The 13,544-nt window shown below is 34.8% G+C and overlaps 1 protein-coding gene across 2 annotated transcripts in view; it reads right to left on the reverse strand.

Annotated features, from left to right (window-relative positions):
• Smg6 (Smg6 nonsense mediated mRNA decay factor) overlaps window positions 1–13,544 on the reverse strand; it is a 262,862-nt gene that overhangs the window by 222,135 nt on the left and 27,183 nt on the right. For both annotated transcript variants that reach the window (XM_081770438.1, XM_081770437.1), the window contains 4 exons: window positions 10,934–11,113; window positions 8,113–8,232; window positions 4,544–4,733; window positions 1,890–2,104 (listed from right to left, as the gene is read on the reverse strand). In XM_081770438.1, the coding sequence (XP_081626564.1) occupies window positions 1,890–2,104; window positions 4,544–4,733; window positions 8,113–8,232; window positions 10,934–11,113 (705 nt within the window). The remainder of the gene's footprint in view (window positions 1–1,889; window positions 2,105–4,543; window positions 4,734–8,112; window positions 8,233–10,933; window positions 11,114–13,544) is intronic.

Genomic DNA, 13,544 nt, shown 5'->3' on the forward strand with positions numbered 1-13,544 from the left:
AAAAGTAAGTGCCTATCTTCCATTTGAAAGCTCTTTAAGACATTATTTAGGATGTAGGTACGTAAAGTCATAAACTAAAGCGTATTCATTCTTACACAAATAAGATTGGAACGGAAAAATCAATTTCAGTACAGTTGTCCTTGACTTACGAAAAACGTAAACCGTTGACATTAAAACTGCTCTCTCAGTTGTCCATTGTAACACTGTTGCAAAGTACTACTGCTGGCGACTCCTCAAACGCTTTAGAACGCAGAAAAATGCATACCGAGTAATGCAATACAAGTAGAGGTTTTATTGACACCCTTAAAATTCTATCTATTTGAAATTGCCACAAAGTCCACACGGCGCGAACTGGGATCGAACCAGGGACCCCAAGCACCGGAGGTGAACGCTCTACCACTGACCCACCGCGCCCCCCGGGGGAGACAATGAGAATCACAAATGAATGATTAAGACAAAAATGAAGATTCTCCCACTAAACTCACAGAATTTCAAACAGCCTACACGACACAAGTGCAGTAAAGATTCAAGAAATGACTTAACCAAAAAGCTACCGTTCATCGCCAAAATTTATTTTTCTAAGTCTTCACGAAATACCCTGAATCAAGTACGCATTCGAAACATCGCTGAAATCAACTACAATCATCCAAATATTACAAAGAAAGATGATCACAACAACCTGTATTCACATTATTTATTGCCCATGGATAGCTGTTAATATTTCCTTAACATAAAAAAGCAGTGTCCACCACTTGCCTCTGAAATTTTCAACAATACATTTTATGCCCTTGTGAAACTCCCCATCTTCATTATTCTTACCCTCCTATGTACAGTACAGTCCTAAGGTGGTCGTTAAAAAAAAAAAAAAAAAAAAAAAGCCGGAGTTTTAAATGGTGTGCGGTCTAGGCAACGCGGCAATTCGTATAGATTAACAAAAATAAGAAGAAAAAAAAATTCAAAAGAGAACGAAAAATTCGAAATCTCTATCCTGGGATCACTAACATAAAGTTCTACCACACATGGCTATCGAGCCGCTCTCGCTTTCGTATTCGACAACTTTCATTCCTCTCTAGTTTTCCTCCCTTATAAGACTTTACTCCCCCTCCCCCCATGTGTATAAGGAACAACTTTGGAACCACATGTATTTTTTTTTTTCTGTCAACAATGATTTTTGAAGCCTCAGGACTATTTTACGGTGTAACTTTGAAAAATACTGCACTGACATTTTTTTACCCACTTTCTAAATTTTCTGGGTTATTTATATATTCAAGTGTTTTAACTGAATAGCACTCATTCTATCTTTGGAACTTCTAGCATAAAATAAAAGACAAATTCTGACCAAAGCATATACTATCTAATAAATAACAGAGTTACAGTTTCGGCAAACATACTTTTCCGAAAGTGTAACGTTATTATTTATTAGATAGTATATGCTTCGGTCAGATTTTTTTTTAACTTACACTACAACGATTAAAAGTTCCGAAGTGCTGTACAGCAATTAATGTAGGGCTACAATGCTGACCTTCATTTTGCAAAACGTCTGTATTATCCGAGTTCCGATTATATGAGGTTAGTTACGTCCACATTAGGTGGAATAATCGAAGCTCTAATGTACTTTGTTGAACATAGAAAAAGAGTTCCATATGAACTTGAAACGCAGTATTAAAAGGGCTTTAAAAAAAATATTCAATGGACATAATCTAGCAATTTTCAATATTAGCATTGTCCAAGTAGTTATTCATAATAACACACAAATAAATTATTAACAATCTTTCGCAGCCAGCAACATTACCGAAACTTAGAAAATGCAGGGTAAATATTAAATGACATTTGAGATGCAACAGAAATTATAAACAGTTATATATAAAAGCCAGAAGATAGTTACTTACTGCCTAGCCTTTCCGAAATTTGTAGTTTCATTAACTTGTTCCTTGTACCGTGCTAAATCACCCAAAAATATTAGAATTTTCTGTGCTGATACTAATGCTAAACCTAAATAGCCTAGTCCTTTGGCCGGCATGTTGTACGGATCCAGGTACATATCGAGCTGAAATTTGTACGTCTGCTGAAGAGCTTCCAACAAGTTTTCCAGGAACGTTGTACCCTGCAAATAAAATTGCCATTAGGAACAAAGATTTTATAAGGAATACGGACACTGTACAAACAAGTCAATTTAATTGCACTTTGTCAAACTACAATAGACTTCTAAACTATGCCCACTCAATATTGATTTATTATTATTATTATTATTATTATTATTATTATTATTATTATTATTATTATTATTATTATTAAAGTTTAGTGACTCTTTTCAGAAGCGACGGTATATGAGACATGGATCCGAATCGCCGTCATGCGCTGAATGTTCTCTAACCTGGAATCGAACCCGGAACGACGTGCACCGAACGCACGTGTACTAGCCACTAGATCAACAACGAGATAAGAAACTTATTCTTAGTAGCTGATTCTCTATGAAAAACAGCTTCTCGCTATCTTTAGTTTTTGCTCTGTGGGAATTAATACTGAAACCGAAAGTAAACTCTACCGCTTCCGGTTTTAGCAGAGGTAAGGGTGGAGATAGAACCTTATCTTGGAGCATTGAATCTCAAGAAACCAGACACTTTTCACAACCTATAGTATTGTTGTTCTCTGGTTCAATGTTGAAACTGGAAATGACATCTCTATGGCCTTCAGTTTCAATAAAGGTGGACATGGGTAATATTTTTGGGGTACTCAATCTAAGGGTGTTTCAAAATATCGGGATTTTAAGACTCTGTAGTATTTGTTACATTTAACGTACAATTATAAATAATACATAAATTAAAGACCAACTCATATAGTTTTTGCTACAAGTGTTCAATGTGAGCGCCATTCATCGTCACACGGCACACATAAGAGTGATAGGCGCGAAAGGCCCATAAACTTTCCCCCGGACACAAAACACATTCAATTTAGGGGAGTTTCGTTGTAACTGTACCATCTCGTCAGGATTTACTGACCCCCAGATGCGAACATTATGAGTGCTCACATTGCCACTTAGGTGAAATGTCAATTCATCATTAAAAACGACACGATTCAGTAAATCTTTAGTAGTGCAGCAACATTTCATTTGCAAAGTTGGCATGTAAACTGTACGCTTTAGAGCTTCTAGCAACTGCAAAACGTAAGGACATAGTTGTTAGCGTCTCCTTAAAATTCTCCACATAGATGGTTGCACTGTCACTACAGACTCAGTCTTTACAAAATGTAAAACACAAAAAGCTTTTCGCTCACTAGTCGGCATCTTTGCTACTAAAGCTTTCTAATGGCAGACAGAGGAAACAGTACATACACATGCGTGCGTACAAAACTGTTTGAGTTGCTCTTTCATTTGAGGTATTATTTATAATTGTAAGTTAATTGTAATAAATACTACAAAAAGAATTAAAACCCCGATATTCATTTTGAAACCAGCCTATATATTAAGAAACCTTTTGTTTTTGCTAAGGTATATGTCGACAGACGCACATAGCTGTTCTATAAAACGTTTGATACTTTTCCATGGCATAGTTTGGAAGTATAATTAAAAAGTAAATCCTAAGGAAAGGATGTGTTACTGACACAGGGTGTCTACTGGAATACCAGAAAGTAAATTCATGACTTTTTCATGACTTTTCATGACCTTCTTGTTCAAATTTTCATGACCATGGCGATAAAAATTTACCATTAGTAATAATAAATCCCTACCATCAGTGGTGCATCGGAACTATGCGGGTTGCTAGTCTTAAATATCACTTATTGTGAATCTTAAAGAAAGAATCTAAAATTCTGCCGCCTTGTGCTCGAGCACAGAATAGCACTTACCTAAATACGGGCCTGCTCTTACCAGTGAATCACTCTATACTGTATTTGAAGTTTTAATCTGAGTATAATTTTCCATCTAGCAGAAATTTGTCTGAAATTAAGCACTCAGAGAACTGCCCAAAGACAAAACAAATTATAAAAGAAATTCGTTTTAAAAAAATAGATCATCAAATTTAAAATCTGCAAACTCAAACGAATAATATTATTTGCATAAGTCTACAGGCCCAAAAATACACAATTTATATTTCTTAGAAGTAAAGAAATAGCAGATCAGAAAGTTGGACAGTAAAAAGTTGTTACTATATTACAGAGACTAGAAGATGAAATGGGAAGCAGCTAGGAAGACAGTAAAGTACCAGTTAGCCAGCACTAACTGGTGGGGGAAATTCTCACAATTACTGACCTGATACAACTGTTTCAGTACATGCAGTATGAGGTATAAAAGTATGAAGTATAAAAATATACTCTGAGATTTCAGATTTTCATGACCAGTTGGGTAAATAAAGGACTTTTTCATGACTTTCATGACCACTAAGCAAAATATATGACTTTTTCATGACTTTCATGACCAGTAGACACCCTGTGACATAAAAAACTTTTTATTAGTCCTTCTGTCTCTCTCTCAGTGTGTAATCTCTTCTCCCTCTCTGTCTTTATCATAGGAAGTTAAAAGATTTTATTCTATTCAAATAGTCCTTACCTCTTCAATCACAGTGAGCATACATTTCTTGTAATGGTCCCTATTTTCTCGATCCTCTGCTACTCCCTTACGAAGAACTTCTATTATATTGTAAAACATCAACTTCCACAAATGCTGTTCCACATTCTCTGTCTGGCAAAATTTCAAGTCTGTTGCAAGTAGCATGTGCAGACATCTCTCGAGATACTGCCTGTAAAAGAAGGTGCATATCAAGTAATTATAATAGGAAATGAATCCTCATCTAAATAGCAATTCTAACACAAAATTTCAGCGACACGTTTTCGCTATCTTCAGTGTGTATCATTTAGAAAATTTACGCTGGTTGAAGACATACAATTTTTGATCAATTTACTTTACTCTAGAAATGATGTACAGTAGGACATCGATAATCCGAAAGCGGTTCCTAGAAGCTAGTGACAGTACACTAATTCAATTTTCTTTATGTGCAGTCAGTTTTATATATATATATATATATATATATATATATATATATATATATACTTACAAAAGCTCATTCATATCTAATTGTTTGTCTCACACATTTTTATTTTCCCTTAGGCCTATACAAGTTAAGTTTTAAGAGTGAGTTACACGAACAGTTTAATTTAGTGTACGAGCAGGTTCTTCAGAAACATTAAATGTAAGTAGCCTTACGTACGGTATTGTAATTACTGTACGTACTGTATAACCACTGTATCGATAAAAGAACATACCGTACAATATATTTAAGCCTAAATGGCATTTTCATGGTCATTTTCGAAAACCCGAACTACTTGTGGTCCCAATTAATTCGGATTTTCGACTATCTACTGTATATAGTTTCTGAAGTATCGCTTTTAAACTGCCTTGTTAATATTCTTTTGCTATCTTCCCATTACCTTTAAGCTGACTAAAAGAAACAGAATAAAGGATACAAGGTTAGTGTCTGTATTTAATTATGGATATGTATCCTATAACACTTATTAACAAATATGTCAGGGACTTCCAAAATGATGATTTTATTGAATGGATTGATAGACGAGGTATCACTCAATGGCCAGCGCTTTCACCGGATCTCAACCCAATGAACTTTTTCTATGTGGGTAATAATGACAGATAAACTTTTATTAATTAAAAAAAAAAGCTGGTCTAAAGAATTTAAAAGAGCGCGTCACTACTACCTTTAATAAATCATCCAACAGCATTAGTGCTTCTGGCTTAAAACATGTAATTTGTGTATTCAGAATAATGAAGGTCATTTTGAACACTTCATTTAGGTAATCTAACTTCATGTTAGGAAAAAAAAATTGTAATAATTTCATACTATCCTACATTATTTCATACTAATAAATAATTAATTTCAAATGCATTTTTGTCAAATGAGTTACGGCCCATCCTGTACATTAACGTAACACACAGTTAATATTTGTAATCATATGATAGTTGAATTCCTTAACCAGATATAAATATTAGTTAATTAATACAATTTCTTGAAGTTTTGGATCTCTTGCTGCAAATTAAGCAGCTTCCGTGCACCTTGGACTTCAATTGTGATTGGTCTTCCATGTAATATTCTGTCCAATATATGGAGTACATCTTTGGTTGCTTAAAATATTAACTAATTGTTCCGAAGCGTATTTCCTTCGTCTTTTTCACGGGAATCTGTAAAAAGATCATTTGGTCATTCTCCCACTTCTTCCTTCTTTGTCCAAATTCTTAATGGGACATTATCTATCCTAGTTGTTTTTTACATGTTCTTGTCCGTCAGCTTGTTCAAATTCATCCCTAAAAATCGTAAATCTCTTACTGCCTTAAATTGCTTTTCGTTCTCAACATCTAGGCTGTTTTCATATAATTCATCAATATACTCCTAACACGTAGTTAAAACTTCATTTTTGCTCACTACCTACCTTGCAATTCTTATTTCGTATTGTCATATTAGTTTTCTTTTCACTTATTTCCATTGATTCAACTTCATGGTATGCTTATTCAAATCATCCTATTTTTGCTAAGAGTAGTTCTATCCATTCACATTTATTTTTATAGTTTTTTTTTTTTTTTTACTCACCGATTTCATTTGGGTCTAGAATTTCTAACTGAAGTCTGATTTTCATACGGTTTGTGGCAAATGATCGAGGAAGGATGGGAGATTTATGGAACTATGTTTACTGGTTTAAATTCATCCCGAGTAATATCGACCACGTCTCAAGATATTCACCACTGTACCTTACAACTGGAATAAGGTTTTGGATTTTTGAAGTGAAATTGCAGAATACAAAGTGTTAGTGAAAATACAAATTAAATGTTAGTGGTAACACCCATAAATCACATGCTGGATAGCTATAGTCGGTTTCTTGCGACAAATGACGGAGACATTTCTTGGGCGACCTAAAGAGTCAATAACTGACGTCTTCCACAACATCCGCCTGTGAGGTCCTATGCTTCCCTGTCTCACTCAGAAGGATCATGTTTCTTCCAATTTATTCACTAGCGACCATGTTATGTTCCTGTATGGGGCAGGACGTGAAGCAAATTTGTTTCTAAATGCCATGGCAACAACAGATTCCGTTCTCCAAAACCTTTTAACGATAAACTCATTTTGCTTCAAAGAGTACACTATTTTCACTGTGTTCTGATCATACACAGTAGCACAGAACTGTATAGCACAATTCCCAATACAGCGGCTCAGTTTCCTGTTCCTTATTTACCTTGGCGAGGTGGCGTTCTAATGAAGAAAACTCAAATCTCCACACCGCATCGCACCTCATTCCAATTATAAGGTACACTGGCGAATATTTGATGTTCTTGAGGCGTGGCCGATATTACCCGGGATGAATTTAAAACCAGTAAACATCGTTCAATAAATCTCCAACCCTTCCTTGATCGTTTACCACAAACCGCATGAAAATCGGACTTCAGTTAGAAATTCTAGATCCAAATGAAATCCGTAAGTTAAAAAAACACCCTGTGTAATATGTTTCTCAGTCTCAGTTTTCCTTTATAATTTCTTCCCCAAATACTTTATATTTCAATACCGTGCATTACCTGGTTTTCTTCTACATTCAGTAGGTGATCCATGTTGTCTTGTCTTGTTCTGAATACGATAACTCACTGTTGATTCTGCAGATTAATATATACAAAGACTAAGATTGTCCCTCTAACAATTAGTTTGCTTTTTCTCTTGCTCTCTCTCTCTCTCTGTACTAGAATACATTTTATGAAGCTTCTGTTCCTCAAACGTTTCGCTATTTGACTTCTTGTATTCTTTTATTCTCCAGGCCGTATTTTTCAAATACAATGAAAAAATTACAAATAGGGTTCCAGATAGCTGTAGGGAGATAACTAAACTATCAAACGTTCCCTTTGTGTAATTATTATATTTTATAGTATTATGTTTTAAAGAGTTTTACTTTTAGGACTCGATTCATTTTTACCTGTAGTTATTCTTACTTTTCTTAACATATAAGAAAGAGAGTACCGAAAGAATCTGAAAAGTTGTAATGGAGATTTTCAATAGATGGATGTAAAGTACTGTTAGAGGTGAATGTTATAGAAAAACACTTAAATTTAACCTATATTACTTTGTTTACCTTACAAATACCACTCGATTCCATTCCGACAGTATCATTCCTGAGCTAAGTATCCACTGCAACTCCATGTCCGCTCTTTCTATGTCAAGTAGCAGATGGGGATTGCGTGCTGATCGAAAGCTATTCAAAGGAAAAATGCCAAATTAAGAATACTTTCAATATCGTACTAATAGTAATATTATATATAATATACTAATGTGGAATACATACCAGGTGCATGTCAAAGAAAGGGGCGATTTTTTTGACAAGAAAATGAAAGAAAAATTTATTGTGAATAATAGAGACCGAATGTTTAGGCACTAAAAATTTAAAAAATAGGCACTAAAATGTAGCTCGAAATAATGAAGTTAAATACTCAATACCATTAAAAAATAGATTCAAGTCATAAATAATGCTCAAAGAATATAGAAACATACTTCTTTGTCAATATCTTTTTTTATTGCATATATAAAAACGAAGCTTGCTATGCATTCCACATATACTGGGTGAACCTGGAAGATGTGCACATACTTCAGGAGGTGATTCGTGACATCAAAAGAACACAAAAAGTCCTCTTCCATGTTGTGGAATTCCGCGTCGTATACGAGTGACAGGGGGGCCAACTTGGAATCGAATTGGAGCGAGACATAAAAGTGTGTACATACTTTGGGAGGTGATTCGTGAATTCAAGAGGACTTTTTGTCTTCTTTTCATGTCACGAATCACCTCCTAACGTATATGCACATCTATCTGTTCCGTTCCAATTGTCAGGATTCGATTTTCGATTCCAAGTTGGCACCCCTGTCAATCGTACACGACGCGGAATTCCACATTCAACAAGATTTTTTGTCTTCTTTTCATGTCACGAATCACCTCCCAACGTATGTGCACATCTATCTGTTCCAGTCCAATTGTCAATATTCAATTTTCGATTCCAAGTTGGCACCATTATTACTCGCACACGACACGGAATTCGACAAATTACAAGAGAACTTTTTGTCTTCTTTTGATTTCATTAATCACCTCGGAAGTATGTGCACATCTTTGAAGTTCACCCTGTGTATATATTGTAACGTACCACGTGCTTGTGTTTACAAACACCTAATATACGTATATATGTATGTATTATTTATATTATATAAATTATATATTTTCCCAATGAAAGCTTATTTTGAAGAAAATGCATAGAATAGGCAACATTAGGCACTAAAGCAATTATTTAGGCAGTAAAGGTCAAAATAGGCAAAATAGGCAAAATAAAATTGGCTTAAATCGAAACTATAACCCCTTATATAAACTTTAAAACGTTATTTTTGATCATATCTTGAATATTAAAGAATAGGCATTTTGCCTAACATCCGGTCTCTAGTGATTAATATACAAATACACACCTTGACGTATCTCGCCATCATACTATCCAAAGAAAAGGAAGGAAGCGGTCTGGACCTGTATGTTAGGTACCACCCCAGCATTTGTCTAGTGAATGAGGAAAACCCAGGAAAACCTCGCTCAGGATGGTTGGCCTGAAAAAGCCTTTACACTTTTTCGACCGAGAGTGCCCACCGGGAATCGAACTCGGGACCGATCGCACCAAAAACGAGAGCGTCAGCGACTACGCTACGGGAGGCCACAAAATCTTTGAATTGTCTCAAAGTACGAGCAACTTTGCGTGAGCAGGCATTGTCATGGATCAGAAGATTCAAGTGTAGCATTGCTCTCTGACGATTTTGGATGGCACGTTGCAGATTACTCTGTATTTGGCAATAAATATTTGCTGTAATTGTTCGTCCTTATTTCAAGAATTCCACAACAATCACATTTTTTTTTTTTTTTTTTTTTTTTTCAAAAGTACGATTGCCATAATTTTGTGAGTTGGTGGTGTTTGAATTTCTTCGCTTTAGAACCAGAGTGCCGCCAGTGCACTGACTCTGCTTCGACTCCCCAGTGGTGTACGATATCCAGGTTCCATCCTCCATCACTATGTGAAAAAAAGACCATCCCCATCTTCCCCCCAGCTGGCCAAAGAGTAGAGTTGAGTTGATTTTGAGTTTAACGTCCCGTTCAGCAGAGAGGCTATATGAGACGTGGACCTACTGATTAACGTGAAATCCGAACCACATGAGCTCCCGCCGGAAATCGAACCCGGGTCTCCCAAGAAAGAGTAACAAACGAAGATGCTTTAAAAACGGATAGGAGAGAAGAGGATGCGTTTAACCACGATAATTTGTAGAAAGACCATTTGGATTCGATACATCTTGCGAAGAAATCGTGTTATTCACACCGCTATAGAAGGAAAGCGAGGAGTAGGAAAAAGAACACAAGTGATCGATTACTTGAAAATTAGAAGAAAATATTGAGAATTAAAAGAGGAAGTCGAAGAGCAAGAAACGTAGAAGAAACATTTTGAGGCATAAAAAAGGAAAAAAAAAACTCATTAGTACCAAGACTTATCAAAAGGTAGAATACTTAATAATTGCATCTGTGACTCCTCAGGATTTCACATTTCCTTCCACCGACTCCTTCATGTAATCATTCACTTGCATTAATTCTCCGTTTCATTTGTCCTAAAGGAAATAACCGTGAGAAAAATCAGATTTCATTTTCATACGCTGCTGGATGGTCAGCTACATTGGAAACTATCCTGCACGAATATTATTCAAGCTCGTAGCATTCATTAGTAAAACAGCTTCTACTATCAGGTGAATGTTCAAAATCAAGCCGTCTTATCTGGAATGACACATATATATTTCTCAAATTGTGAATCTCAGAAATAAACATGTTTACCGCTCTTTAATTTATAACTAACTTGCAAATGCTATAAGGAAGAGAAGTCAACACTAACCTTTCACTATAATGATCATACCAACTGGGTTTGGTATTTCCAAATTGGTCCATAACGTACGATCCATGTCCACTCTCCGTATACTGAGCAATGTTCGGATACCCATAACCAAATGCAGGATGAAAATGTCCAAATGGCACAGCAGGTGATGCAAGTTCGTGGGGCTGAGGTTCATTCTCCCTTTAATTTATAAATCAGAAACGTCATTCTCCAGAGAAAATTAAAATTTGAGAACACTGTCGTCAATCAAGGGTAAAAAGCAACGAACAAACAACTATTAAAAACATATTAGTGAATTCACAAGTGCAATAACTAGAGATGAAACTGTTTCGTTAATGCGATATGTGCGAAACGTTAAAAAAATGTGTATATGTTTCAAGAAACCTCAAACTTTTCGTTTCAGAACCAGAAATCACGTTTATATTATAGCAAAATTTTGCGAAATTCGGCATTACTTGCGATGAATGCGAATGAAAACGAAAAAGTGGAATTACTGTTAATTATTGCTAATAATAACTAAAAAGTGCATTTCCAATATTATTTAACTTAAAAAACGTTGCATTTACGAAAAAGCTCTGGCAGTTATTTGATTCAGATACTGTTTCACTTCATAAAGATGTAGCCATCAACAAAACTAAAATGTTTAAATCCTTGAGTGTGTTTTGTGGTGAAAATGTTCATGATCTGTTGCTTGCTTACCGTGAATTTAAAAGTAAGGTTATTGAAGTTCTCAACAGTGAGAATAAGGAAGTTGATATTGTAACATTGTTAAACAGTTTAAAAGTTAACTAAGGTCTTTTGCTGTCAACTTATTACGTTCAATATGGTTGCCAATCTCGAGTGTTGATGCCGAAAGATTATTTTCCAAGTATAATATGATTGTTACTGACAGAAGAACAAATTTAAAAGAAGAGTTGGTAATGTCTCGCTGCATGTTATCCTTTAACTAAGGATGAGTTTAAGTGCGAAGCTTGATAATTAATGCTACAAAATATCAAAATTGTTGCGAAAAAGTTTCGTCTCTAGCAATAACGCTTGATTTTTTTTTTTTTTTTTTTTCATTTTCGTTTCAAAACAATCCCTATATGACTAAAAAATTACATTATTCTATTCTACATTATTAAAAATTACATGATTTATTCTATTACTTTATAGGCATGTCTCATTTTAATGAACTAAAAAAGGGGAACATCAATCCGATGTTGCATTGTCCGTAAGTTTCGACACTAAGCCTATAGCAGCTAAGAGTCAAATTCCATTACGAAAGACAGGGGAATTAAGCAGTACTATCCTGTTAATCACGCACACTATCCAACATGAATGAATAAAAGTAGGGAGAAGGACTTCAAAACTAAATTGGCAGATTCAGAATTTGTTCCTTCTTTCCGATATCCGCTACAAGGAGGTCCCTAAGACTGAGGGATGAGTGTATATTTACCTATTTTCGTGACTTATGATAGTTAAAGGTCAATAGTTCTAGAGTTTAATAAGTTATCTGTTAGTAAAGAGATTGTCTGGCCATTTGTTAAAACTATCTTCTTACTGGAGTGAACTATCTTCTTACTGTGTCCAAACCACCAACGCTCTTCCAGAAAATTCATGTTCCGAAACATTATTTACTTACACGAAAGGTTAATGCATGAATGACAACACTGTGTTACATCACATCAAACAAAATACATTATAAAGGGTATAAACACGATTAAAATATTTATGAATAATTTGTACTTATTTACCTTGAAAGGAAGACGAAATCGTCCAACTACAGTCAAAAATATTTACATAAAACAAATTCAGTACAAACTCATGTTTAGGTCACAACTGAGGATTGCTTTTTCAAAACTCGATAAACGCAAGACGTAACTTTCTCAGAAAACGCGTTAAACTGTCATATAAAAACATAAGAGCATTAAATATGAAAATTTTATATTTATAGCTCTTGCAAGTACTAATTTGATTATGTACTACACGTCTCAAAATTTAAATTTCTACTTTGATAATTAAAGGCTAGAAACTGTAATAGTTTCAAAAGGCGATTATAGAGTTTTGAAAAAACCCTCCTCAATTTGTGATTAACAGAAGCAAGCAGAGAAAATGAAATTCTAACATCCTGCACGCTTTACAATCTTAATTTGCTGTATGTTTCTCTACTTTCAAGATCAAAAACGTTGTTCTCGTTTCTTGTTGTCTCTCATTTATTGTAAAGTGCACAGTAGTATTAACTTATAGCAGAATAACACATTGTAAATACTGTCACATACTCGCCAGGAAGGACGAAGGAAAAATTTTATCATTAAGTGTTAAAACCATATTTTAAGATAGTAAAAAACTGGCAATAAACAAAAACTAAATTAAATCTCACCCCGCATGCTAACACACAACCTTTAAATAAATAAGTATTAAAGTAATTTTTAAAAACCAAATAAGAACTAAACAACAAAAATAAACTGTCAAAAATAAAAATGTGGGTGGAAGCAGCGGGTTCATCTCATCTCATCACGTCTCTTCAACCTACGACTGCCGAGCGTACAAGCTAGGAAGAATTTCATCTTTTAAAAAAATGGGACTCGAGATTGTGCTGTAAGTCTGTTTTCCTTTCTAAGCTATTGGT

Source organism: Thermobia domestica, chromosome 9 (genome assembly GCF_964235325.1).
Source record: "Thermobia domestica chromosome 9, izTheDome1.hap1.1, whole genome shotgun sequence".
In the NCBI taxonomy this organism is placed as follows: domain Eukaryota; kingdom Metazoa; phylum Arthropoda; class Insecta; order Zygentoma; family Lepismatidae; genus Thermobia; species Thermobia domestica.